We start from the raw sequence: 27,791 nt of genomic DNA on the forward strand, positions 1-27,791 counted from the left end.
TGCCGTCGTAGTAAGGATCTGTGAAGTGGATTTCTGAGATGATCCGAGGTGAGAGTCGCGAGGCGAAACAGAGGGCTGATGGCGGTAGGAAGCAAACCACACACGCGTTCAGATATCCAGATATCCAAGGAGGCACAATGACAGAATTGAGATGAGAGAAGCTGTGTGATATGTTTTACTGAGAGATCTGAAATTATGCGTTCTCAGCCCAAGGGGGAGGGCCCTGACATTCTTCTTGAAGCATGAGAGTTTGCCGAAATCGGTCAACTAGTCAACATTTACAACCTTCCACCTGCTGGAACTCCTGAGATCTATCTGGAATAATATTTTTAGATCTGATCAAGAAGCAAATAATAACCCTGGGATGAAGGAACAGAGGCCCTGGGGCTGATTATGATTGCTTACAAGAAAGAATCAGAAGTTCGAACTGACAGGAGAAGGCGGGAGGTTGATCCCATAATCGTACATTTATATTTGCCATCATTCATAATTCTTTCCATATAAAAGAATTGATAAGTGAATCTTGAAAGAGAAGAACAAGCAAGTACTGGAATGACAGCAAAGCCTTTCAGGGAACAGCAGTGTCTGGAGCAATTGGGCAGGAAAACATAAATCCCTAGTCACTGAGATAGGTATCTTTGCTCGCTTGCAATTTGTAGATACCACTGCCAGTAATCCCTTGGTAAGTTTGCTTCTTCATTGAATGAATTCTTTGAGAGACTAGCCCGTTTTCAGGCGCTGGTGATTCATCATTCATTTCATGAAAATGATAGTAGTCAGAGGATGGCACAGCAACTTGCTGTCATGACTCAGATAGCGGCAACCATCAAATCCTTCCTGTTTGAAGATCAGTCATTAGGCATGGAGACAATGAAGTTTCATCAAATATGACACATTTATTAGGTCAGAAATAGATCGGGAGAGTAAATCACAATCAATACATAATTAAGTGAACCGACGCTCTAATGTCATGAGTTAGTTATTGAAGCATCTATATCCTTCTGATGAAGAAAGAGACAAACAATCTCTACCAAGAAACCGCAAAGAACACCAAAATCTAGCTCATGAAATGACCTAGGCAAATAACAACGGCAAAGAACAAGAACTCAAGACAGATTCAGGGTTATTGTTAAATCTCAAAAGTATGAATCATAGATGTGTGGGGAGTTTCTTGCCTCCAACAAAGCTTGAGGTTTCACAAAATATTTGATTCAGTCCTCGGCAACCTGCAGCGGCGGAAACAAGAGGGGAAGATGTCTGCGACAAATCTAGCCAGATGGAATGTGGGAGAAGCTGCAGAAGTAAAAGGACTTTTGTGCTTTATCTGAAAAATACACAATCTCATGCTTGGGTGTCAACCCGAGGCGTGTGCAGGAGAGGCATTCCCCGTTCTCTTCGGTTGGTAACAAGCTTACCGGCGCAACCATGTAGATAATATGCGAAGAGCTTGTAGTGTAGGAGAATATGGCCAACTATAATACGTCAATATTCCTATGATAGGTCCTGGAATTTCAGCAGTAGATCTGAAGAGAGTGGGTCGTAGAGAGTAAACACGGACAAGACGACTAACCTTGTGCCAGGGCCCCACATGATTTTAGGGGCTGAGCCGGGATTCATTATCGCAGCAAGAAGTAGCCTGATGGTCGATATACCGAAGTAATGACCATCTCTTGGAATGACAATGGGAAAATTTTTACGAATATATGGGTTGTGTTTTAGTGATTCCTTCGCATAATATATTTCTTTCTCAAATACAAAAAAGCCGGAGCCCAGAAAATTATTCCCGTCAGAGCAGCGTGGGTAGATAGATAGCTTTCACAGGCAGTACAAAAACAGGGGATATTGAAACTCCAAGGAAGAGAAATAAATAAGATGATTCAACGTCCAACTAGAACATATTGAAAAAGAAAGAGGAGAGAAAAGGAGGGAGAAAAAAAGAAAAGAAAAGAAAATTATACATCCAAAAAGGGAATATTAAAAATTTCATATAACACAATAGTCAAAACATAAAATCCTTTACATATTGATCAAAACCATCACAGCAACGAGCACCGCAAATATCGATCCTATGAGAACTCGTTCGCTCTGGGATGAAGAGCTGCTTTTACTAGGAGGAGCAGTGAAGTCGGTGGATGGCTTGTTATTTTTACCATCGCTGCCACCACTTCCACCGTCACTTGGGGGACGGCCATTTGTGCCCGGACCAGCTCCAGTTAAACCGGGAATGACAGCGACAGTGTCAGTCTCATTGGGGACCGATCCACTTTTGGTGCCGGATTTGGGGGGATAGTCCTTGTCCATATCGACGCCAGTGCCGAGGAGCGACTTGAGAACAGTGTTTTTGTTGGTGATCTTAACAGTGTCCTCAGTTCCGGCTTTGTCTGTGTAGATGTATGATTTGTCTCCTTCGATCTTAGCACCCGCAGGCGGATCGTAACACTCAATGGTTACCTCAGAAAAGATAGAATAGAAATAACCATTGTTTTTGATATCCTGATGATTCCAGTCGATGAGGCCACCTGCCCAGTCAATAGTACCCTTTGCATTGGACGCCTGTCCACCTGGCCAGAGAGAGAGCTGAACTCGGGAAGGTGATTGGGGGAAGTGGTATTGGTTAGTTTCCTTGTTGAGCGTATCCTTTTTCTTCAAGGTACGTCTGGGCTTTCCATCGATGGACCAAGTAATTGAATCCGGTTTCCAGTCGATCTCGTAGGTATGTTCCTGGGAAAAGGTGTTACCATCGACGGAAACATTTTGTCCGTTGGTATCTGCATCGTACCAGTTAAGTTAGCCAATTCAAAAGCCACGATCGCAATTTCAATTGAAGGAAGGGGGAAAATAATACAATCAATGACGCCCTGGAAGTACCAATTGGTTTGGGCAGTTTGCAAATCAGCTCCGATGAATTCGAAATCAATCTCATCTTTCACATCAGACATGAGGATAAAGGCGGAAACAACGCCCGCACCGCGACTGGTCCTCATTTTGGCAGAAACCTTTCCATACCACACGTAATGGTTATTGGCAATAAGGGTGCCGACAGACTCCTTTGGCATCGTTAAAATCAATTTCCCGTCGTTGGAAAGAGGTTTCCCGCTCGAGACCCAGTCCGCCTTGCTTGCATCGCCAAGATATTTTTCTCTCGACACCACTCCATCCAAATCGTCGAAAGTATACGATTTGCTTTTGCATACTGGAGCAGGAGTGCATGAGTCGATAGAATGAGAAGACACTGGGTCACAACCGCCGAGACAGTATGCCCCAACGCCACATTCCCCGTATACTGCCAAACCAAAACACGGGCGCGAATCAGTCATAAATTCGCGTGACAAATGGCACTTTGGAACGGGTGTATTACTCACGGGAGCAGCATGGGGTTTTCTCGGGACACTTTTTATCATGACTGCATGTTACTTTTTGTTGCGCTAACACAGCCTGTGAAAAAAGCCCCAGACAGGTGACGAATGTCGCAAGACGAGTCATCCTGAGAGATACAAGAAAGGATCCCAGAGTCCGGAAAGTCGTTAATCAAAAACTCTCACGTGGAATTTATCAAAGGGCCTAGGTATTAAGAAGGAGATAGAGTAATGCCAAAAATATAAAAGAGATACATAAAATCAAGATCCAAAGCCAATGGGTCGAAGGGTATCGTGTAGTCGGATTTCCAGGGAGGTGGATTCACACACTAAACGGTACAAAACGGAGAAGATAAAAGCTAGACAACGAGGGTGTGGTGAGTTAGGGTAGTAGTGGGCACAGACTTCAAGGAGGGCACAAAACGAGTGAAATGCGTCCTTGAACAGGAGAGAGTGATGAAGGAGTGACTTTTTCTCACAGACGGTTAGAGATAGTGAAGAAGGAAGAGGAAGAGGAGAACAACCCATGGCTAAGAGAATGAGGAGTCCATCCATCCCCAGGCATTTTACAGCCGATAACCATAGGCCAAAGCCCTTGTTATTGCCTCAAACTGCCCAGCCATGCCTATGCCCATCGGGTACAAGGACCCCCCCTGGCTCCTGTAGAAAGTCACCGGGGCGGCTGACGTCTCCCCGTACCATTGATACGGGGTCAGATCGGCATATTTGCCCCTATTTTTGCCAGTGTTTCCACGTTTCGGTTTGAAAGGTTTAAATACCGAAGGCTCTATCTGTTTGGGGCCGGATGGGCCTTGGTTCAACAGACGAGCCAACCTAAAAAGCGTGAAAAGCGTGGATAGTCCAATAAAGATCCATAAAATCAGCCATGATCCTGAATACGGTTAAGCATGTTTTGCAAGCCACAAAAATAGCCATATTTTCAGCCTATCAGCATTCAGCCGGTGACCCCTTGTTAGCATCTCCTGAGTTGGAAGTAACTGCTCTGGGGATATGTTGCATCTTGGCTTATTTTCATTTCAAGTCGGGTAGTTGTAGTCAACCAAACTCCATCACGCAGTGCTCTGTGCACAGCTAACAGTTGCCAGGCTGTTTAGACAAAGTGTTAGGTAGAACCAGCAACAAAGGATGCCTGGTTATTATCGTCACCGGGCGCGTCGGGCGCAAAACGTCAAATGTTCAGATGCATTGGCCAACCGAACTTTGGAAGCGGTTGACAATCAATTCCTGACAACCGTCTGATGATAAAGACCTGCAATTTATGAACAATTTGCAGGGGTAGGCTGCACAAACGAGATGTTAACTGGGGCGGTTTGTTGCAGTGACTTGAGTTCTCGAGTCCTTGACTCGTTTGGCGTCTCGGCGTCAAACAGCTCGGCAGTCACGACACCAGAACGGGCCGAGGAGGCAGTTATGTCACCTGACCGGGAAATATTCGGGCAAGGTTTCTGCAATTTGTTCATTTACTGTGCTGGAATACTTACGTTTTTGACTTTTTTTTTTTTTATTTTTTTATTTTTATTTTTATTTTTTTTTTACTCCAATGGTTTATTCCATGGGAAAAGTAAGGGAACACATGCATCTGTTCCTTGAGACTTCAGATCAAATGTCACGGATTGCCCCTGCTCATTGCCAATTCAAATACATTGTTCAACCAATAGTTACATCTTTTGAAAGTTCATGGTTGTATTCAAAAATTGTCATGTAGTCGCTGTGGACAACAGGACAGGCTCCTCAAATGCCGATTGTCGTGGGTATTATTTACCAATCCGTCCAATTTTCATGCTCTCCTGAGATGCAATGGCTTCTCGCAAGGGTCGGTCGAGTACGTGACCTGCACGCCAGCATATGGGCCAGGCTCAGATGACTTCTGCCAGAACATCTCTCGAACATGCCGGGCCGTTTTCACGCTCTTGAAAGCAGCAGTAACTTGAGTGGAAAAATATACCCCAATTAGTCGAAATCTTTCTTCTTCTTTCATTTCATAATTGGGCAGTTACGCTCTTTACAGGAACATGAAAGCAATCACAGGACATACCGTTGCCAGCGTTAAACTTCCATATAAAATCCACCCCATCCTCCCCAGCAATTCTCATGATATCGTCTGTCAATCTCTCAAAGGTGCACGGATATGCAAGCAATCTCGAGCGAACAAACGTCAACCGGCGCCTCTCTTTATTCAACATGGGTTTGTCCATATTTTCCAGATCCCCATCCCAGTCCCGCACCAAACATCTGTCATATCTGACCTTGAAATCAGGTCCAAAACGACCATAGCCAGTCTTCTCCGTGGCAAGTTTGTCTTCGATCAGGAAATTGCTTGCATGCTGTGCATGCAGGAACGTAATTTCAGCGTATCCTGTATTATGCACAATCTCAACACTGTACAGTGGACCCTCATGGATTCTCGCAGTGAGGAAATTCAGGCTGTGAATATTGAATTTACCCTCCACGATTAGGACTCCCGCCTTCTTGTTCTGCTCTCTTTGAGCTGGATTCGGGGCTTGCATAATTCGCCCACCGGGGTGGATTGGAACGATTGGAGTTGGACGTTTGTTGCGTCGCTTGCTTGATGCATCAATCAAGGGTCTGTTCTTGTTAATATGGGCCTGAGGTGGGGCTGCGGCTACAGAGGACCACAGACGAGCCGGGGGGTCCGGGATTGGGTAATGAATGGGAACAAGATCACCATTCCTCGGCTGGCAGATTCCCTTCAGCATTCGCTGGTATTCATTGCGGCTGAATTCCTCGTCGTCATGATCATTAAGCAGGTTGCTCTCATCCTAAATCTCTCCTATCAGTCTAGGTTCTCAAGCATCACATAATGTTCTTAATATGAAAAGGCAGATACACACTACCGAAGGAACCATCCACATTTCATAATCCGTTAACCCAGCCGTTGCATCACCGAAGTCTTTGAAAATTTGATGAACGCTCTTTGATATTTTGTTGGCTGGCTCGTCGGAGTGGATTTTGCGCAACTGTTTGGATTGTTATTTTTTTTTTTTTTTTTCATTTAGTGCTTTCCAAGTCAAGAATGCGTTTTTCACAGTGGTCATATTTCTGGATTCTTCCTAGCTACTTACATGATTAGTTATGCTTCGCAACTTGTCCAAGACCTCCACCATAGCGGTATCCATGCGTTGAGGTCCATCAGATCCCCCGGCCTGGCTCGATATACCACCCATCACCATCTTCTTGGATGATGAGAGGAGCCTCGGGAGTCAGGAGGGGAGGATAATGACTCGCTAACGATGAATCAATACAAGTATCCTGCAATGCAATGGATGAGAGAGAAGTTGTTGTGTTATACAGGTGACTGAGAAGGGTCTCAGCTGGGGAACAGTCACTGAGAGTCAAACAAAGAAGAAGGCGGGCAAGAAAATAGATAGAATAAGAAGAGTTCACAAATGAAGAAGAGACAGAGGGTATTTGAGAGAGCATAAAAGGTTTCTAAAACAGCTAGGACAACAAGCGCACATCTGCTAAAAACAGCAGAGCGGGAAGGAATCCCAGGAAAAGATAATTAGGAAGTTGAATAACACTTGAAAAGAGAGTGGGAGACCTTCACTCTCCTCATAGCCACCGAGCGATTCATTCACTATTCATTCCATGGATCTCCTTCTTCATTCCTAGCAGATAAAAGACGAATGATTCCTATTTCTGAGCTTTATTTTCCTCCTTGACCTCCGGCGAAAGCCCGAAAAAAAAAAAAAAAAGAAAAAAAAAAGAAAAAAAGAAAGGGGTAGAACAAAAAAAAGGCAAGAATCTCTCCACACCAGAGAATAAATAGCGATAGATATTATATGGGATCTGCAGCTTTCTCGCAGCTACACACAGATCTCCTCATGGAAGAAAGAATGAAACATTATTTAGTTGTCGGTAATATCAACCCCCATCATCTCTTGGTTTCATTCGTTTGTTTGTTGCTTTGCCTCATTCTAACTGTCTCATAGTTTCCTTTGTGAGCGTTTGGCCTCTTGAAACCCTGTAAGGCAGAAACCGAGAAAAAGCGACGGCCTATCATTTACCTCAACTGAAATGGAAAAGAGGGAAGTAAAAAATAAAAATCGAAAGTCATCTTCCTTTTGCCATGCGAGCAGTTGAAAGCTGGCGGGGGGGGAAAACCCCCCCAAAGCAATGCGAAGCAACAAAGACGCAAGCATATATATCCTCCCTCCCCTTTCCAACATAACTACGTGACGCTGAAAGGAGACGTCCAGCGCATACCAGAAAATACACTGGCCTAGACATAAAATACCTCAAGGTAGGGTTCAATATCCATTCTGTCATCAAGTAATGGAGGGTATGTTCTAGTTATTAACCTCCTCTTATTAGAACAGGAACTGGTATAAAGATTTCTTTTCAATCAGTATCAGCAAAGTGCACTTCCAACTCCCTGAAAGTCAACTAAACAGGACATATACGAATGACAAGAAAACTGCAAAACAAACAAGGAAAAGCGCCCATTCATCAAACCAATAAATCTCAAGCAACCGCCCAAAATGTTAACTTAAGCACCCAATATTGATTACCTAATTTACCCCTGAACGCTGCCTAGCTAGCGGCCTCCAACCAACCTCCTCCGCAGCTCCTTCGCCATGGCTCTCCTCGTCTCCTCCGTCCTAGATGCCGCGTCCCTATTCTCCTGAGCCCTCCGAAGCAAATACCGAGTACACTCGCCCACGGTTCCCCATACAAGGTACTTGTACGCCTTTGGCGCCTCGACTTCAGCCGTCACCCCCTCTGCTTGCTGTTCACGGGCGACTTTCCCGGCCTGCACTAGCTCGCAGCTGATATCATCCGCCATGCCTGACAGCTGACCATATGCCATTTCGATCTGCTCAGTGCCAGTCCGGCGGAGTTGCTCGTTTTGAGTTTTCTGGGCTCGTTCGACCGAGGCACGATTGTGAGAAGCTAACACGAGGTTCACTTTTGGAAAGGTGTTGCTTTGTCCACTGCTGTCGCCGGTCGAAGGGTGGTGGTGAGGTGAAAGGATTTCTCCATATTGCTGTTTAATCAACGATTCGGCAATGCCGTCATATACTTTATCGGTATCCTCTTTCGTGGCCCAAATGAGATGTCGCGGTTCAGTTCCTAGATATGCACCACGGACCAGCTTGACTCCAAGAACGAATCCCTCCGCCTTTGCAATTGCCAAGTGCTCAGAAAGTGTTTTAGGGGTAGAACGCAAGTAGGCCTGATAAGTCGAATACACAATAGCCCGTTGGTTTGGTCCCTTGTTATACCGTCGTTGGAAGTCAAGAGCCCATTTGTCAATCGCTGGCTGAACAGCTTGCTGCTCAGCATCGATCAACAACCTTACATTGCGCGCCTTTGCCCTCTCGCAAATCTCCACAATGGCTTCTTCGAGCTCGGACGACGGCGGTAAGCCGTGTAGCAAATGGCGGACTGATCCCTTCCCGGCTCCAGTGAATTTCAGAGCCACAAAGTCTCCATCGTCTGCTAGGTCGACTGTTTCGAGGGTCCCTTCCTTCCATGCTGTCAAGTCAGCAATGCCCTGAGCCTTATCTTCCTCCCGTTCTTTCGTGACCGTGGCTTGGGCCAGAGACTGTATCTCGGCCTCATCCATTGTGACTTCCCGCGCATACCCTAATATGACACCGGAGAAACCGATCTTCTTCAATTCCTTGATATTCCCCTTTACCTCTGCTCGGGTTTCTCCCGCACAGAACTGGGCATACATCGTCTGTCCCAGTAGAGTCTTCAAGAGAAGATTATTATCAGGATTTAAGAAGGTTGAGTCGGGCTTCGCTAAGACTGTCAAAAATGCCAAAGAGGGGGGGAAGAGGAGAGGTGAAGACGAAATAGTAGTGACGAATAGGGATCTCAGTATAGTGGATAAGGGAAGAATCGAAAGGGGAGAGGATTTTGGAGTATTGGACGAAGGCATCGTATGATTCAGCGTTGCGTATGGCCTCGTTGCGCCGGGTGGGGATATGGAGGACCCTCCTGCAGCAGGCAGTGAATGATCGGAAAGCTGGCCGGGTCCCTGGTGGGAATATCTAACAGGACCTCGATTCCATGAGAAAGCTCGCCTGGCAGGAGTCCGAGGCCCAGCATAACCGAAACAGGCAGAGGTAGTTTTGAAGGCGACCTGTCTTCGCATTTCGTGTCCCTTTTGACGCTCACCTTTTCCGTTTTTTTCCCTTTTCAGAGTCCTCCTTGGTAAACAAACAACTCGCAGCCCTTTTTACAGAATGTAGAAAGGAATAGTAGTAATTTAAAAGTACAAAACAACTTTAAGCCAAAATAAAAATAAAAAAACAATAAAAAAAAAAAAACAATAAGAATAAGAGATGGATATACCGCTCAGGCGAAAGAGAAATGATACAGAAATGAAAACAGCGAAGATTCGAATTCTTAGAGTCTAAGTAAAAGAAGAACACAAAGGGAAACAAAAGAAGATTCGTTCAAGGGAAATAAATATATTTCAGATCGTTGGTTTGTATTAGGGGGGGCGGGGGGGGGGGGGGGGGCAGCTCCCAGAAGAGGTTGATCAGTTTAGGCTGTCAGGGTATTCGGAAGCCGCAGGCGCCGGAAGGGAGATTTCCTCCAGGAAACATTTAGGAGAAAGCGGCGGCACACTCTGGGGTTCTTCAGGTATGAATTACTCTCTCCTTCTTGTTCATCCAAGATAACCTAACCCTATCCTAACACTAACACTAACCAGTTAGTTATGTATATAACGCTGTCAAACGCTGCTTGCCTCTGCGTGGTTGTTACCCTCCTCCCGAGCAATTCGGCTCTCCATCAGTTTGGAATTTCCTTCACAGCAGCCCGGTGCAGCCGTAGGTAGAGACGCAGCATAGAGGGAAAGACTAACAAACCGGGGGCGTGGGGATGGAACAAGAGACGCCGCTTTCACTGACAACAAACGCAAGCAGTTCGTTGGTTGGACCCCGTTGCAAAGCTTGCCAGAAGGAGCGAGGATAGTGTCGGATAACCCAGGATAGAGCTAATCAAATCAAACGCGGTGGAGCAGTTGATAGCGACGCAGGGAATTGAGCAGTTTAGGGGGGTTTCCACCGAACAACTGATTGGAACCGAGGAGGGAAACCGAAGGTTTGGCTCATTTTTGGGTACCTGACTGGGTTTCCTGCGGCCTTGGGACGCATCTTGGGGTTGGTTGGCTCTCGTGATTCGGAATCTTGCCACAGGGTTCCGCGTCTACCCCCCAATGTGCGGCGGGGGGGGGCGTGTTCAGTTACATCCAAATCTGCACAACTAGCAACTAAGCACTTATGTTTCGACGCAAGGTATGAGGGGGGTGGGGGTTTCGTCCATGGATCGCTATTACATTTCTGATAATTAACTGGTTAATTGGTTGTAGATGGAGCTTCCTCTACAGCTTGGCGAATGACCGCGTGCCTTGATCCTCCCCCGAGTCCACAGTTGCGTGTGATACTTTTCTAGGTAACTAGTTATCTGCTGCGATCAACTTTTTTACACCCCCCCCCCCCCCGAACCCACAGACAGATCGTCTTCCAGGCATTCCGGAAGCATTAAATAGCGGGGAGATATTGCTGTTTCGCAGTGAAATAATAGAGTTCCTACCCTTCATGTCCACCTGTGATCCGTCCAAGATCCTATACGGATGCAACAAAGAATCAATCTGCAATGGATTATGAAAGTGTCTCTGTCCCAATGTCCGTTAGTTCACGGTAGCATCATCGCAGTGTGTAAGCATTCCCTCTCCCGGCCGAAATTACTACATACAACCTTTGATATCCTCATATAAACAGAACGCCATGGATATCTGGTAACGATGGATGTAACCAGAGTTTACATTGTCTACGTGCATGCAGGGGGAGGTAGTCGTGATGAAAACCAATCTTGGCCGCAAGGATGGTCGGTGAATGGAGTTTGATATCACTCCCAAAGACAGGGTGAGACCTCACAAGAGCAGGCTGATAGTACAATTTCAAAGGCATACATACTCTGTAACCTGAACCCCAATTGCTAGGGTAGTGTTATTTTTCTATATATACAAATAACTTCGATCTGGCAACCTCATTCCGACAACGGCGCGAATTTCCTCTCAAAGCTATTTGAAAACGCATAGTTAGCACAACGTCCCGCATTCGTCTCCCCTTCTAACGTGCCAGAACTCTCTCCGTCGCAGAACTCAGCTCCCCGAACTTCGACCTCTGCCTTGCGGTTAAACAGGAATCAATCACTTACTGCATGGGGCACTCATATCCACCGGGATTTTTATCCAAATACAGCTGGTGGTATTCTTCCGCATCCCACCATTGACCAGCCGGAACAACCAACGTCTTGACTGGCCGTTTCCACCATTCCGTAGCCACCTTCTCAGTAACCAGCTTGGCAATTTTTTGCTGTTCTTCACTGTGCGTAAATATCGCGCTTCGATACTGTGTCCCCACATCCTGGCCTTGTCGGTTAAGAGTTGTAGGATCATGCATGCGGTAGAAGAATTCGACCAGTTGACGATATGTAACAATGGAAGGGTCAAAGATGATCCTTAGAGCTTCGGCATCTGGGAAGATTTGTCTATGTCAGATCAACAAGCTCCGTGGGGCGAAACGGACAGAGAGAGAGCAATATGAAATGGAAAATGGAAAATGGAAAAAAAAGAAGAAGAAGAAGAAGAAGAAGAAAAAAAACCACGTACGACCCGTAGTCCCACTGCAGACGCTCCGATAGCTCGGGCTTCTCGACTCACCACCGCAATATCCGACTCTTGCATCCAAGAGCCCCTTCCCGCCGCCAAACTTCTTCCGGAACAGGTGTTCCACACCCCAGAAGCAGCCAGCAGCGAATGTAGCTTCTTGCGCATTTTCCGGGAAGCCCCGGGCTGCGAGAACTTCTGGAGTCAGGGAGAGAGATGGGGTGGTAGAGAACAGGCGCATGATTCGTGACATGAATGGCGGCATGACGGATGAGATCGGGAACGACGTTGTGGAAACCTAGAAAAGATGCTATTTGATTGATTATTGATTGACAATGGAGGCGCTTTTAATTTTGCAGATCATTAAAATTAACTTAGTTACTGATGCTAAAGGACCGGGGGGAGAACAAGAGAAGTAACTAAGAAAAAGGACAAGGCGAGAACAGCTGGAAACAAATCATGACGGCGTCTTGAAGCTTTTTCTCAGGGATTTGATGATGAGATAATCCTTCCCTTGGCCGAACTTGCCCCACTTTCGTTGCGCGCCTCGGGATTGCGTCATTCGGTAGAAGACTCCGTATCTCTTACGGACGCTATTTATAGACTACATATCTATGCATGTTTTATGTGCAACTTCTCCAGGTTGCTGGCAGATGTAAAAAAGGCGTTATATTAAGTATTCCCTAGAACCTATCTGCATTTCCTTCTACTCCCCATCACGCATGTTGCTGGGTGATTTGCCATGGAGCAGAACGTGGTTTGGCGAGGAATGACCCAAGCTTTGCGGGATGTCTTGGTAACTAAGCATGGGTGGGTGGCCTTGTAAAACCAGATTGCACGGTGGATCTCTGAGCAAGATAAAAAGGACTGGATCGACGCGGTAGTCCAATTGCCCTCCCTACCCATTGACTGGTTTGAGCCGTCTTGTCAATTTTCATATGTGGAAGGGTATAAAAACTAAATCACCCGACTCAATGATGCACCCGTCTCTGCTCTGCTTGGGTTAATTTATTTATGAGTTAGTTACACTTCTCTTCTTCCTTTTTTTGCCTCGAGGAGGGAGGCTTGAGGACCATAGGGTCACTGCTAACCAATGTACTAAACCGGCTGCCAGTTAATGCCATTGTTAAATGACGAGAATATGTAGTAGAGTGACCTGGCAATTTCCCGGGCCGTCATGTGGTGTTCGTTTGCAAGCCGCTGTCGAGAGCAACGGGAACTCCATCGCGAGAATCAAAGGCTTCCCTGTAGCTGCGGGTGATGCCTAGTGTCCGTTTGATATTGGAGAAGTTAGTTCATGGTTGAGCAGATCGACTTTTGGCAGCTAATCACGCAACTCGTAGTTAATAATAAGAGAAGAATTTAAAACAGGCCGTTCCGACAGGAAACTCATTTTAGAATCTAGTTAGAGCATTTTTTATTTTTATTTTTTTTATTTTATATATATTAAGGATAGTATGGCATTATCAGGTGGGATGTTTGCAGCTACGAAATACCTGCAGCTGTGCGCTTCAAGTCTCTTTTATGAACCAGTGCACTTCCTTCCTGAGAGCCTCGAGTATCAATACTTGTCAGGAGTCAATAACTCGAAGTTTGCCCCACATTCAACTCGAACAAGTTTGGTTCAGGTTAATTGGGCATTGAACATCTGAAAATTTCATTCCATCTTAATTTTTTTTACCTGGGAAACTGGGGATGGTACCTCCCAACATGCATCCTAAAGTTCTCCTTTACATCAGTTTCCTCTGGTTCTGTTGGTTGATGCTCGATTACTCTATTCCATCGTGACTTGGCAGAGCTGGAAAGCTGGAAGCGAGCGATCAATATGTAACGTCAACTCTCTCTTAAAGCCAATCGCAAGTGGCTGAAGTGGTATGCGAAATGGCAAATAGACGTTGAAACATGGGATTTTGAGTTGATCTTTTCTTGTAAGCACAATGTCTGTGTCAAGAAAAAATTACACACGACTCATTTGTGTCGTTCGCACCAGTGGCCAATCGTGGCCAAAGATTCTATCAACAAGCATCAAAATGGGGAGGATATATAAAAAATATAAAAAAATAAAAAAAAATAAAAATTCGAGGAAAGAAAGAATAGAAGTGAAATGAAATTTGACCCGCAGTCAGCCAATCTCCTATACTGTACATACATAATCAAAACCGATACCACTAATGGTCGCAGACACCAGAGCCTGCATGAAGCGGGAAGGGGTCACAAGCCAACCTGTCCCAAATCGCAGACGAGGGAAAAAGAGAGAAAAAAAAAAAAAAAAAAAAAAAAAAGTGCGACAGAATACATGCAGTTGAATGGAAATGCGAAATGAAGCACAAGCCGCGATATGATATAAACACCAAAACACCACCTAATATCCTATCTCTAAACGCCCGCCGCCCCCCCAAAAAAAACATATCTAAAAGATCCCAGATTACCTCCAAGAGCTCTTTACAGCTGAATTCAAACTGCCCCGCACTGAGATAATCCTTATTTTTTCCCGTGAGCCAACACTCATCTGTTTCGCGTCTCCGAACGTAGTCCGCCTTTGGCTACTTGGCTTTGTAATGGGAATGGTCCTCGGACCCAAGACGCTTAATTTCGAATCATGACCCTTTTCGCTTTTCACCATGCGTCTCGCCTGGGATGCCGTGAACATGGCATTTTCACTGGGGGGGCTTCCGGAAGATGCGGCTGTTGGGCTTCGTCGACGATGGGTTCTGAAGACCGTGGATGTCGAGGATAGGTTCCCTCCATGGATTACGGAGATGCCTTTCATGGCTGAATGTATCGTCATGGCCTCATTTTTGTCAATTTTCCATCCATCTTCGCTATCAGATGACCCGTTTGCATTGCTTTTTGTGATATCAGCCTCAGAATGGTCAAGAGATTTGCGATTTAGGGAACTGCTATTTTCAATACCACATAAAGGAGAATTCTCGGCGTCTGATGATAAGGAGAGCCTAGTCAAAGTTGGAGGTGTTGGTGATGGAGAGACATTAGCCTTTTTTGATAAGAAACCGGTCTTGAAACGGCTATTCTTTTGAATATGAAGCGACATGGGAGGGCTGGCAATTGGTGACGATTCTCTGGAACTGCTCGACGTGCGACGGGGAATGGCGGATACCGCTAAGTGCATAGGCGGTAACTGTGGCTCGTTCGATGGTGTACCAGGCGACGATTCTTCAACCTTCTGGGGGGTCTTCTCAAATTCCGCTAGTGTTCCATTCACCGTATCATCCTTCCATCTCACACTTCTCTTGATGGTCTTTACCTGCAGCTTCTTCGGTGTGAAAGTTATTCCCTTTTTCGGACCCATCTTTTTTCTTCTTGGGGAGGCTTTTGCTGGAGAAGGCGCTACCTGGGGTGCGATAGCGATAGCCGGATTAAAAGGTTTTGGCAATGATGCTTCACCTCCAAAGCTGGATTTCTTCCGGCGCTTCGGGGTGCCGGATTTTCTGGGAGAGAAAGCCTCGACGGTTGGTACGCTCCCGTCTGGTTTGACCACGTTTGATGTAGCGATCGTACTTGACCTCAACAGGTTTGCGAGAATTCTCTTGCCAGTGTTAACCACATCTTCCTCGCGTAAGTTCATAATATCCTCAATGGCAGAAATGGTTTCGAAGTTGGCTTGCAGCAGCGTCTGGACCATAGCAACGTCTCTGTTTTTCTCCTGTTCGGTAACAGCATTCAATGCCTCCATTTCCGCATTGGACTTGAGGAGCTCTGCCTCCCTGGTGAGGTTTGCAATGTCGACATTGTCTGCTATTTCCATTTCTTGAAGTTGCTTAATACCAATCTCAAGCGCGGAGTTGATTGCTCGATCCCAAGTACTTTTCGCAAGCCTCTGGTGATAGTGTTGTGTACTGCCCTCTAACTCGACAAGGATTCCTTGAGCAGTCTTTCTCATAACCTGGAGGTTTGACATGGCAGATTCATTTTCAGAGGCGTCGCATACATTGTCAAATGCGGCAATCCAAGACGAGAGCATTGAGATGCGGCGGCTGATTTGTCTTAAGCGAAGCATGCCATTGATCCTCTCTTGTCTTTCTGGAGCTGAATGTTCATAGGCACTACGCAGACGAGCAACTCCTTCACGCAAAATTATTTCCTTCTTCTCAGTCTGCTTCTTGAGCTTGGCGAAGGCAACAGCTTCGGAGTCCTTCCGTTGTTGCTGGAGTTCTTTGATTAAGGCCATTTGCTCATCAATTTTAACCAGGAAATCTTTAACATGGCGATTTACGTTATAAACATTTCTCGTAACTTTTGTTTGGATGTTCTTTGCTCGATTCGCGTATCGAAGGGTATTTTGGGTTTCGTCAAAGTGTTGGCTGGATGGGCTGACGCAGACAATCATCACCGTCTTACAGTTTCCTCCCAATGAGAATTTTAGGAGGCGAGTAAGCTTCGAATTACGGTATGGAACATGGTTGCGCTTCCTGGGGTCACAGAGCGCATTTATGCAACTTCCCAAAGCCAACAGAGATTTGTTGATGTTAGCACCTTCAATTAGTCTTTCTCCTCTATTTTTCGTTGCACTCGCCCGCTCACTTCCTGCAAGGTCGATAATGCTCAAAGTTGCCATTGTATGGGGTTCGTTGACATGCGCATTACGATCCTTTTGTGCCACGTTTATCTGAAGAACGGCATGGGATCGAGATGAAGTTGCGTTCGCTTCCGTTGGAGACATTGTTCGATACTCATTTCCTCTCACAATCATGTCCATCACTTCCTGGACGTTCTGGGGGTGGTGACTGGTTAGTCCAGCCACAGAAACGGTCTGGTTTGCGTCCTCGCGGAGCATAAGGCCGCCCTTCACATTATTATTGGGATTGAGCAAGTCTCGGATGGTCTCATTGTAGATTTCTAGGTATGACAATGATACCTCTGTGACTTTCTCATCTGTCCTGTCTGATATTCGCTCAAACAACTCTTGCATGGTCAAGAAAATAATCCCCGGTTGCTGAGCGGTTCCCGTAATGGTGTGTGTTTTCCCACACCCTGTGGCACCGTAGGCAAACACCGTGGCATTGTAGCCATCCAATACACTGTCCAGCAGGTTCCGAGTTGTTGCTTCATAAACATCTCCCTGGGTCGTGTTTTCGTCGAACACTCGGTCAAACATGAATGTCTGGTCCTTCACGCGCTTTCCATTTGGGATGACTGATTTGGAGAACCGATGAACAGGGTTGTCTTCGGGAGGGTCAAAAACACTAATTGAAAATCGTTAGAGGTTGTACACATTGATAAGGGGAAGGCATCTTTACTCACAGGCATTTGGCATCTACAACCTTTATTACAGGTCGAAGGCCCTTCTGTATCAATTTCGGGGACGGGTTGGCAGCAAGGGAACCGTCCCCAAGGAACAGCATAGAATCATCGCATTTTGTAAGCTGGGCAGCTTCTCGAATTGTAAATGGCCGGACGCGAACTGTCACTGAAATCGAAGACGCGCTGCCCGAAGCCGCCATGAGGGCGACGCAGTGTAAACAAGTATGTGTGCTCTGTGAATATTTGTAGATGATGAAGCTAAGATGGGATAAAACAGACCTCTATATAGAGTGCTAAAAGGAGGAAAGAAACAAATGTACGAAGAAATACAGGACAAGAAATAAAGAAAAAGAGAAATACAAATCCACTGGAATGTTTGTGTTGTCGACAGTGAAAGAAGTGGAAGTTAAGGCCGTTTGGAGTCACTGAGGCCGTCAATGCCAAGGTTAATTATTATTTACGGGGTCTGTTGATCATGGCGGGCGTGGAAAAACAAGAGTCCGAGGCCGGTTGCCATGGCAGCAAGAACATGGGGTGGGTGGACATTTTGAAATTCTGCCGTGGAAATACCAAGAGTAAGCTAAAAAATCGTATGAATTGAGGGAGAGGCTCTACAACCACGGGCCATTGATGTTCTTTACACGCCCCACCGGAACTAACTTTCCAAACTTACGGAACGAAAGGAAGTTCTTGAAACTGTTCGATGCTCAGTGGTTCACTTGTAACTCGTGGGACGCAAAGAAGAGTACAGGACCTATATCCATTAGTTCTGCGACTTTCGCTTTGGTATCGAACACCGTATGTGTATGGTTTTGGATTGGAATCTTGACAGGAGACCTTGTGCTCGTGGACCGGTTAACTGTTGACTTCATTCTGGAATGTAGTGATTTACATGGCCATATTCTCTACCATTGTGATAGGGTTACCCATTGTTCCCGGTGATATGAAATGTGAGCATCTGTGGTTGCCATGAAAACCCCAAACTCCGAAGGTGCACCCATTGAGCTCATGAGCATGGATGCGCTAGCGGACTCCCCAGATTGCGACAGGACAAAGTGAGCCTAGGTATAGGTATATATTACATTGGTATCTCTAAAGTGGCACTCCACACTTCGGAAAAGGTTTTTAGAGCGATGGTCCTCCGCGCCATACAATGAAAACAAGTTGGGGCAACTAGGCACCAAGAGGCAGCATATCATATTTTTGTCGGATATACTTCCTGAAACGTTAGACCTCACACCCCTTACTCATAAACGTACCCGCTTGAGGATAGTGTCACTCGCCATCCTCGGCATCATATTTTGATATCAAAACGTCCCAGCCAGGGTCATCAAAGCCGATTCCCAGTTCATCGTCATCTTCTCCTTCAACGGGTTTGTGAAATCTGAAGGCAATCGCGTGAGAATCTTTAAGACCTAAACCCTCTGGGCTGGCGATTATAGTCTTTCGACCTCGTAATGTTTGCTTCTCACCGCTTCTTTCTCGCGCAGGTGGTTTCATTATTTCCCAACCTTTTTCCAGGTTATTTCTGTCAATTGGTATTCCAAATTCGATTTCAGCTGGGTCTTGAGGGACGGGTTGGCCGTTGATATGGGTAATGTTGCGGACTTTCAAAGCCCGCAGGAGCTCTTCCTTGATGGAGTCGAATGACTGGACAGGCGACACAAGGAGGAGGATTGTAATATTATGGTTTTTGAACCTGAGAGTCCATTTGAGCGAGTTAGGTTCACTCTACGTAATGTCGCGGGGTTAGTAGAGGATCAATCACAATGACTATACCTGCTTCATACCGTTCACTCACCATTTTGAGTTGCGTAATTTCCCTCAACTTTCGAGCTTTTTATTCTTGAGCGGTAGAGAGTGCTGTCGTATATCCATTGACGAAGATTACAGATCTTGGTCCTTGTTAAATAAGTTCCCATCGGGGAAACGTTTGTCCAATCGGAGCTAGTTAAATATTTAGTTACCTAACTAGCTGCCGTCGACATTCGAGTTAAAATTAATTAAATCGCAGCTCCAGAACTTCACGATGCCACCAACGAACCCTGAGCTTCTTCTAGGACATTACTAATTGTGTGTTCAGTTTGGGACTGCAGCCCATTTTTCACTGTCCTGCATTTCCATTTTCCCTTCATCCATCCCTTATAACTCTACGTTGTCGCCAAAATATGGGATCCAAAGAGGACTCCCTCCCTCCGATTGTCGAAAATCAAGCCCTGAGCACCATGCTTGGACATACCGATCCTTTCCCTCCTCGCCTTGGTATCGAACCCGTCGTTCGCTTGCCAATTACAATGGTCGCTGCGTTTGCTGCTGGCATGGTTTTGGGAGCTGGTCACGGTAGTACAAAAGCAGCATTTCGATACCGTGCCGAAAATGCACATAGACTACCAACCAAAACAATGGGCTGGTATCACTATCACAGAAGCAAAAATTACAAATCTCTGGTTGGGGGTGTGAAGGATGGAATGAGGATGGGTATGAAGCTTGGAGTTGGAGCTTTCACCTTTTGTCTGTTTGAGGAGACTGTTGACCATGCCCGTCACGGCCGGCGAGACTTCCTCTCGACGGTTACTGCCGGCCTGACTTTCTCCGGTGTCTACAGCTTATTTGGTATGCTGCCACTATATATATGCGTTGCTTACACGTTGCCTTTACCTACAGTATGCCTGTAATATATATTTGTCTATCTTTCGTTGCTAATCAGCAAGGTTATAGCTCGGCATGACATATATACCGCAGCACGAACAGCGAAGCTTGGTTTAAAACTGAGTCTTGTGTACGGCTTGATCCAAGATGCTCTGGCGACCATGAGAGGAAATCGACCTGATTACATCGATTTCATTTATCTCAAATTTCGACCACAGAGTGGGCACAGTGATAACGCCTAGTCTTTAGTTATTTGGATAATTACAAGATCCCGCAACAAAATTCAGTGAAGGAATTATTGAAACGATGAAGACTCCCCAGCAGGGCTTAGAAGATCCTGAAACAGTTCTCCACCGTATCCATGGTGATACCTTCTCAATGACCAGAACGGCTTTATATACTCTTCCAAATCCCAAGAATCCCCTTGACCGAAACAACGTCGGCGGTTTTATGAGCCTAGCTACTTGGAATTACGCCCATCCCTCGATATCTCAATTTCATAAATGGAGCCGACAATTTTTTCACCAGCATTCGACTGTGCACAGACACTCTATTCACTGTGGCTAAAATAGCAACGTCAGAACACTTCCAGCAACCCCTGGTGAGCTCAGCGATAAACGATGGCCACGATGGCCGGAGTATTCCCGGATTTTCCGATAACCAACAGGAAGGACAGCAATCCCCGGATTCTATCAACTCCGCTCACTCCAGCCGTCGAGGTGATGATGACCCTGCTCCAGTGCATCATCAAAGCAGCAATCCTACAAACACCTCTCCTCGTGACAATTCCGTTAGCAAGACACCACCCACTGGTGAACCTGCAGAACATACCAACCAAAGGCATCCGACAGGACGTCCTTCAAGACAAGCCAGTTTTGGGCAATACCAGCGCTGGTTGCAATGAAAGACCCACCCCCCTCCCCTTTTCACAGACGCTCAACGGCAGAACACTTTTGGACCAGACATGTTCTTTGTGACGGTTGGGAGGTGGATGAGCTTCACTTCGTCCACTCAAATTCACCGCTCCGTTTGAACCCATGCGGAGCTCAGCCTCCACACCACCAGCTAGGCACATACCATGGAGCGCTCCTTTTGAACAGGAGAGAAATTCTCCAGGTTGAGATGGTGAGCGGTCTGTCCTATGACTTGGTTCAGGAGCTGGCGGAATGCGGGGATATAGGATTGCATGAGCCAAGCGGTGACTTGCTTATAGCAGCTTGAGCTATGGCTGCGTCGCCTGCTGGGGTTATTTGCAAATTGCAGAGGTTCAATGGCGGATGTTATTTTAATTTAGTCTAATTTAATTTTCATTTTTCCTTTCTCTTTTCCAAACACCCTTTATCTTATTTCTTCATTTCGTTTGCTTCTTTTACTGACAAGAACTATCTTCTTAAATCACAAGTTTTTGCTTTCGTTCAATATAGCAGAGTGAGCATAATCTGGCTATTCTTCATTTAAACAGTCCCACGTGCTGCAGATGAGTGGTTCGTTGATATTCACAAAAACCCAATCAATTCAATGAAAATATGAAAATAAATCCCGTCAAGCAAGGGTAGCTAGCCTTTATAACGTACCAGGGTTACTTGGCGTTATGTGTATATTGTCATATATTATATTCTTTTAATATTTACGAACTCTTTCTAGAGTCCGTATGCGTATGAAGAATCTACATCTTGGCGAGAGATATCGTCAGCTGTTAGCTCGAATATTTATCAAAAAGCAATATTGACCTTGGGGGGAACATTAAAAGTCGTCTCCCTCCTCACTAAACCCTAATCCAGGATACATTTATTTTTCCGATTTCTGCCGCGTAACCACTCTCATATCTGGCTTCCCTGTCGACGCAAACTGCGGAATCCCCCCCCCCTCGTGTAACCCCCAAACAACGATTATCGCGCACCTTGCCAGCTCTTCGGTGGATTCAAAGGCAGCCCGCCATAAAAATTGGCAATGGTCAAACCCAAATCTTCCCCTGATGCGGGGAACCCCCCTACCCACCGTGCTTTGTCGTTCTCCCTTGGCGATCCAGGCTATCTAGACGAAACGTTTTAACGCGCTGCTATTCTCTTCGCTTTCCAAAACACGCCAACCTAGAGCGTTTTGTCCGGGAAGGATGAAACGATGCCATCGATTACCCTCAGAAGCACTCCGCGGCCCTCACTCAACAAAATCAAAGAGTGATACGTCACCAGCGGGCGGGAAGGTCATTCGCACCTGCATCCGACCGCCGGACTTCAAATGAGGTTTGGTTCAGCCTCCTCTAAGAATCTGGGGGAACTATCGTCGTACCACGGTCGACTTGAAGCTGGAGATGGCGAAGACTCTGAAATCTGCGGAGTCACTGGCCGAATCGTATAGTTAGCCAGAAAGAGGCTATTCTGTTATTCTGTTGTTCTGAAGCCCTAGTGATGCGCTGTATCTTCCGCGCAAGTGCAGGCATAGTGAGTGGCTGAGGGTTTGCCTGGTGTGGCCTGGGCGAGGGTTGGGGGATGCGCAGGTTGGTTATGTGGGAGACGTTAATAGGGGGGAGAAAGAAAGCCATATGGGGTAGTTATTTGGCAATGTAATGGGTTTTAGAATATGTATATTTGTTCGAGTTGGGGTGTGCGGGATCAAAACGGTGTTCAGGGAATGATAATTTTTGCACTGGGCAGAGATGGCATTCAATCAAGACTTTAGCATTGGTTCCGCAGAAAATATGTGAATAGCAGCATGAAAGCCGGATTCGATGTGAATGAATATTTACCCGCGAATGTCATATTTGCTGGAATGAAGCAGATTTTTGCCTTTTGGTCCATATGGATGCTGGATTCACTCTTCTGTTGCTTCACTGTGCTCCCCAAACTACTTCCAAGAAGCTCTCTATAGACAGACAATTAACATTCTCCTCAGCAGGCCCAGTTGCCTTTCCAGAATACTTTACTCGGAAGGGCTATTTCTCTAGAGGTATCTTTTTTTTCTTAACTTAAACTACGGGAACAATCGTTGGCTTAAGTCATCATTGAAATTCTGCAAGCAGTTAACTATATAATACTTAGTTTTGTCATCCTGTGACAATGCAGACAGCAAAAATTGCCCCTCGATCTCATTTTCGAGGAGATAAATAAAGCTTATTCACTGTTCAGAGAGAGAGCTCCTCCATCTCCACGGTATTCGACTGCTGGCAATGATGGATGTTTTCAAAGGTTCATGACAAGAAAAAAAAAAAGCCGCAGAAGAACATTGACGTCTTTGATCCCTACCAATCTTTGCCATCTGAGGTGCGTGTGCTTTACCGAGGGGGGGAGTGACAGGAAGTTAAGTTAAGATTTCCACAGCTTGCCCCCAGGGCTGAATTATGTAACTGCGCTGTTTCTGTGGAGGCTGTGCCCCACGAACCTTTTGATTGCCTTTGGGGCCTTACCCTTGGTTTGCCCTGGACCTGGGGAGCTGGATGCCAAGCCTCCAGCTTTGACAGGGCTCCACACCTCAGGCAGCAGCAGCAAGCAGCCAAGTCCGCTCTCTGGCTCCTTCCCGACACCCCCCCCCCCCCAATCGTGACCCCAAGCTGGTCGCCGCCCGCGGTTGAATCGTCCTGGCGGAAAACAAACCTTCCTCCAACCCCCAACACCCACACCCCACCAGAAGAAGAACCCTCTCCTTCTCTTCAACCTCTCTCCCTCTCCTCTCTCCAGCTTTGCGTCCTATATCTCGCTGTCAGCTTTATCTTAAAGGCCAGTCATGCTTGGAGTTTGAGGAGCTTGTGGCGAACAAGCGCCTTATTTAGGGTTTGGAATGAACAATTGCACCCGCCCCGCCTTTAATTGCCTCCCTTTTCATCATCCTCGCTCCCCACCATTGTTCTCGCATTTTTAATTACTCCGATATTGGTGCATCCCACCGCTGGCCTATATACATATACATACTGTTATAATCTTAGGTACCCAGGTAATATCCCTTTTGGCACAACTAGCTCAAGCTGCCCGTGGTCGGGTGCGGGTTGAACTGCTTTCCAATTCTGCTGTCTTATTGGTCCTTCCCGTGATGAGATTTTACCTAAACTCCAATACTAACGAGTTGATTATTTTATACATGCGCAGGAGCAATTGTTACTATAATATCCTCCCCGTCAACCTGTTATGTCATAGTTCATCTTCCGCCAGTTTTCGATACTTAAACCAGAAAAGAAGGAAAGAAAAAAAAAAAAAAAAAAAAAAAAAAAAAAGAAAGAAAGAAAAAAAGAAAAGAAAAACAGCAGCTCCGAAGAAGAGGTAAACGAAAGAGAAAGACAAACAGCTTTCTGTCCAATTTGCACACGGCCCTGCAACAACCATCATAATGTCTCTTCCTCAAACATAGCCGGCCCTTGTATGATACAATCCCAATCGGATCTAGAACTGCTACTAGGAACAATGAGGAGACACAGCAGGGGGAGCAGCGGCGGGCCTGCAGTCGTAAACAAATCCGCCGCTCCAGGTTCTGATCCAATGTCCCTCATCCGAACTTTCAATTCTGAGACCAACCCGTCGCGGCCCGTACGCCCCTCTCCGCTAGCCGCATCGCAAATACAAGGCATGCCTCTTGACCTAATCGATCGAATACGTTCTTTCCCTCTCTTCCAATCGACACCAGAATCATTCCTGGCGGAAATTGGCCTGCACCTTCGCCCGCAGCTGAACTCTACGAACGATTACATCTTGACGGAAGGCGATGAGGCAAAAGCGATGTATTGGCTGGTTCGTGGAGCTGTTGCAGTCACCTCTCGAGATGGCGAGAGTGTGTACGCGGAGCTGAAGCCGGGCGCTTTCTTTGGGGAAATAGGTGTTCTGATGGACCGGCCACGCACGGCGACGATAATTGCCCGCACCAGGTGTCTACTTATCGTGTTGACAAAGGAGGATTTTAAGAAGATTCTCCCAGCGTTTCCGGAGGTGGAACAAATGATCAGGGAAGAAGCTGAAGAGCGATTGTTGATTTTGGAACGGAAGAAAAAGGAGCCACAGGCGCAAATCGACGCCGCCGGAGCCCATAAGCGTGTGACGAAGAGGGTTCGCGATGCGTTTGCGGGGAGCTCGAATTTCGACGACGACGATGGCCCGGGCGGGAATAGTATCAATAAAAAGCGCAAATCTCCTAGTCCCGGCGTAACTCAGCATTCAACTTCAAGTGCCCTGGCTAATGGCCTTGTCAACGTACGATTGCTTCTAAAAGAGTTACCCCTCTTTGCTGGTCTTCCTTCAAACATCCTCCATTTCCTCGGTCTGAATGCGCAACCGCGAACATATCCTCCTTTCACAGACATCATCCGACAAGACTCACAGGGTCGAGAGATATATTTTATCGTGCGAGGCGAGGTGGAGGTTTTAAATGAACGTGGATTACGTCGAGGCACAGAAGCTGAGGGTCGGCGTGAGGTCCAGGTAAAAGCTCGACTAAAGGCTGGACAGTACTTTGGGGAAGTTGTCAGTCTATCGCTCGCACCGCGCAGAACAGCAACCGTTCGCTCCGTCACATCCGTTGAATGTCTAATGATAAGCGGTGAGGTGCTGTCAGAATTCTGGGATCGCTGCCCGAAACATATCCGGGAGCAGGTTGAAAACACAGCCAGGAAACGATTGGTCACTTCAACAAATGGCGAGGTTGAGATGGACGATGCTCCTGCAGATCAAGAACCGCCTATGGATGAGCTTGTAATCAATGGGAATTTCCACGGGTCTGCCAGGAGACAATCGATGCCCCTGCTCACACTCACGGAGACGGAGCTGGACAGCCCGCACAAGCCATCTCTAATAGAGGACAGGCCTACCATGGAGCCGTCTGACCCAGACCCTTTTCTGAGCATAAGCATGGACAATGTACGTGCTAGGTCACGGCGTGGTTCTCTTGTGCCAATTGACCCTGATGGCTCTTCTCCGGATCAGCAACTGCAATCCCCATTACGCCCTCGGTCCGGCACTGCGACCCCTTCAAAACTCGCATCATCTGAATATCCTAGCTCTGTCGTGTCTCCCAAACAATCCACTCCGTCATCCTATGCTACCAAGAATTCCAGTAGATGTTGTCTCAACGATGACATTCTCCTTGTCATTTTCCAGCAACTTGAACTCCACCACCTCCTTCCTCTCCGCGCCGTTTCACGTCACTGGGCTGACATCCTCACAACATCACCCCTGCTTCTTCACTTCTTGGACCTTAGTAGTTACAACCGGAAGCTTACCGACGATGTACTTGCAAACATTATATGCCCTTTTGTCGGCGATAGACCCCGTACCATTGATATGAATAACTGCTTTCACATCACTGATGAAGGATTCCGGGCATTAGCGAATACCTGTGGGGCAAATCTCAGAGCACTGAAAATGAAGAGTGTATGGGATGTAACGGCCCCTGCAATCCTCGATATCGCCAACAAAGCCAAATCGCTACAAGAAATTGACTTAAGCAACTGCCGAAAAGTCAGCGATACCCTCTTAGCCCGAATTGTGGGATGGACAGTGCCCAACCCTTCATTCGGACAGCATTATATTAACGGGAAAGCGATCCAAGCCGCTAAATGGAATGGAAAACCGTTCCTGCAAAACGGCGTACAAACTGCCTCCTCTTCCTCTGCAGGCGGCACTGTTGTGGGCTGCCCTGCTCTTAAGCGCCTTGCGCTGTCATATTGCAAGCACGTTACGGATCGCTCGATGCACCATATAGCCTCCTATGCTGCATCGCGGCTTGAAGAGGTTGATTTGACGAGGTGCACGACCATCACTGATCAAGGGTTTCAGTATTGGGGGAATGCGCAGTTTGTTCGGTTGCGCAAGCTGTGTTTGGCGGATTGCACCTATCTTACTGATAGCGCTATTGTATCCCTGACCAATGCGGCGAAGGGGTTGCAGGAACTTGACTTGGTACGCTCACACCCCACACAATCCCTTTTTTTCGCTATTACTAACGATTATCAGTCCTTCTGCTGCGCTCTCTCCGACACAGCCACAGAAGTCCTAGCCCTAGGCTGCCCCCAATTAACGCACCTCAACCTATCCTTCTGCGGCTCCGCTGTCTCAGACCCTTCCCTCCGCTGCATAGGTCTGCATCTCATCCTGCTCCGTGAATTGTCGGTCCGCGGGTGCGTGCGGGTTACGGGAACGGGCGTCGAGTCTGTCGTTGACGGATGCAGTTTACTCCGCGCTTTCGATGTTAGTCAGTGTAAGAATCTGGCGCCGTGGTTGGAGTATGGGTTTCATCGGAGGTATGGGGATAAGATTCGGTTTGAGACTGTTTCTTGTGGGGGAAGGTTGGTTCGGTGATGTCCGTTTGTTGGTGGGTGAGTCTACTCTTGGTTCCCTCCTATTAAGGGCTGGGAGGAGTGTGTAATTCTCATTTCTCGTACGTGCTTTTTCTTCCCACTTCTGGAATACCCTTTTATCTTCTGTTATCTCTCTCTCTCTTCGGGAATATTTGGATGTACACCATATTTTGGATGTCTGAATCTCATCCTGAGTTTATATATATATATATATATATATATATATATATATATATATATATTTAAGCTCTTCTATTTGCAGAAATACCCTGTGACAACAATTTCCATGTTGTTTTGCTTCTTTTTGGGCATTTATCTAACACTCTTTCTCTTTCCTCGGGTGCTCTCTTTTTCCGCCCCATTTTGATGTTTCATATATGAGTAACATGATATCCACCACCTACAATATTTCCCGTCACCATTTCTTTCGTTTATCATTGCATTTTGCTATCTATTCTTTTTGGATTGAACTGTCACATCAACCGCCAGATTTGGTATCTGAGCCGTTGGGGCGCAGAGGCTGGTTTTTTTTTTTTTTTTTTTTTTTTTTTTTTTTTTTTCCTGTTGCGCAATGACG

The 27,791-nt window shown here is 46.5% G+C and overlaps 10 protein-coding genes across 10 annotated transcripts; 3 read left to right on the forward strand and 7 right to left on the reverse strand.

Annotated features, from left to right (window-relative positions):
* Positions 1–2,016: 2,016 nt before the first annotated feature.
* On the reverse strand, positions 2,017–3,401 carry PADG_04416 (uncharacterized protein; the record flags this gene model as incomplete). The annotated part of the gene is made up of 2 exons (XM_010761154.1): positions 2,017–2,768; positions 2,846–3,401. The coding sequence occupies 2 exons, from the start codon at positions 3,399–3,401 to the stop codon at positions 2,017–2,019; spliced, it is 1,308 nt and encodes a 435-aa protein (XP_010759456.1).
* A 521-nt stretch (positions 3,402–3,922) lies between these two features.
* Positions 3,923–4,837, reverse strand: PADG_04417 (uncharacterized protein; the record flags this gene model as incomplete). Its single annotated transcript, XM_010761155.1, has 2 exons — positions 3,923–4,190; positions 4,668–4,837. The coding sequence occupies 2 exons, from the start codon at positions 4,835–4,837 to the stop codon at positions 3,923–3,925; spliced, it is 438 nt and encodes a 145-aa protein (XP_010759457.1).
* A 317-nt stretch (positions 4,838–5,154) lies between these two features.
* PADG_04418 (uncharacterized protein) lies at positions 5,155–6,568 on the reverse strand (the record flags this gene model as incomplete). Its single annotated transcript, XM_010761531.1, has 4 exons — positions 5,155–5,303; positions 5,413–6,157; positions 6,230–6,355; positions 6,461–6,568. 4 exons carry the CDS (start codon positions 6,566–6,568, stop codon positions 5,155–5,157), a joined length of 1,128 nt encoding a protein of 375 aa, XP_010759833.1.
* A 1,367-nt stretch (positions 6,569–7,935) lies between these two features.
* On the reverse strand, positions 7,936–9,504 carry PADG_04419 (uncharacterized protein; the record flags this gene model as incomplete). The annotated part of the gene is made up of 1 exon (XM_010761532.1): positions 7,936–9,504. One exon carries the CDS (start codon positions 9,502–9,504, stop codon positions 7,936–7,938), a length of 1,569 nt encoding a protein of 522 aa, XP_010759834.1.
* Positions 9,505–11,575: 2,071 nt separating this feature from the next.
* PADG_04420 (peptide-methionine (S)-S-oxide reductase) lies at positions 11,576–12,295 on the reverse strand (the record flags this gene model as incomplete). Its single annotated transcript, XM_010761156.1, has 2 exons — positions 11,576–11,898; positions 12,034–12,295. 2 exons carry the CDS (start codon positions 12,293–12,295, stop codon positions 11,576–11,578), a joined length of 585 nt encoding a protein of 194 aa, XP_010759458.1.
* A 2,160-nt stretch (positions 12,296–14,455) lies between these two features.
* Positions 14,456–17,492, reverse strand: PADG_04421 (uncharacterized protein; the record flags this gene model as incomplete). Its single annotated transcript, XM_010761533.1, has 2 exons — positions 14,456–17,234; positions 17,293–17,492. 2 exons carry the CDS (start codon positions 17,490–17,492, stop codon positions 14,456–14,458), a joined length of 2,979 nt encoding a protein of 992 aa, XP_010759835.1.
* A 1,075-nt stretch (positions 17,493–18,567) lies between these two features.
* On the reverse strand, positions 18,568–19,096 carry PADG_04423 (uncharacterized protein; the record flags this gene model as incomplete). The annotated part of the gene is made up of 2 exons (XM_010761157.1): positions 18,568–19,023; positions 19,061–19,096. 2 exons carry the CDS (start codon positions 19,094–19,096, stop codon positions 18,568–18,570), a joined length of 492 nt encoding a protein of 163 aa, XP_010759459.1.
* A 364-nt stretch (positions 19,097–19,460) lies between these two features.
* Positions 19,461–20,183, forward strand: PADG_04424 (uncharacterized protein; the record flags this gene model as incomplete). The annotated part of the gene is made up of 2 exons (XM_010761534.1): positions 19,461–19,905; positions 20,011–20,183. The coding sequence occupies 2 exons, from the start codon at positions 19,461–19,463 to the stop codon at positions 20,181–20,183; spliced, it is 618 nt and encodes a 205-aa protein (XP_010759836.1).
* A 64-nt stretch (positions 20,184–20,247) lies between these two features.
* On the forward strand, positions 20,248–20,845 carry PADG_04425 (uncharacterized protein; the record flags this gene model as incomplete). Its single annotated transcript, XM_010761158.1, has 2 exons — positions 20,248–20,386; positions 20,514–20,845. The coding sequence occupies 2 exons, from the start codon at positions 20,248–20,250 to the stop codon at positions 20,843–20,845; spliced, it is 471 nt and encodes a 156-aa protein (XP_010759460.1).
* A 3,487-nt stretch (positions 20,846–24,332) lies between these two features.
* PADG_04427 (uncharacterized protein) lies at positions 24,333–27,215 on the forward strand (the record flags this gene model as incomplete). Its single annotated transcript, XM_010761535.1, has 2 exons — positions 24,333–26,816; positions 26,871–27,215. 2 exons carry the CDS (start codon positions 24,333–24,335, stop codon positions 27,213–27,215), a joined length of 2,829 nt encoding a protein of 942 aa, XP_010759837.1.
* Between the last annotated feature and the right edge of the window lie 576 nt (positions 27,216–27,791).

Source organism: Paracoccidioides brasiliensis (genome assembly GCF_000150735.1).
Source record: "Paracoccidioides brasiliensis Pb18 unplaced genomic scaffold supercont2.4, whole genome shotgun sequence".
Classification (NCBI taxonomy): domain Eukaryota; kingdom Fungi; phylum Ascomycota; class Eurotiomycetes; order Onygenales; family Ajellomycetaceae; genus Paracoccidioides; species Paracoccidioides brasiliensis.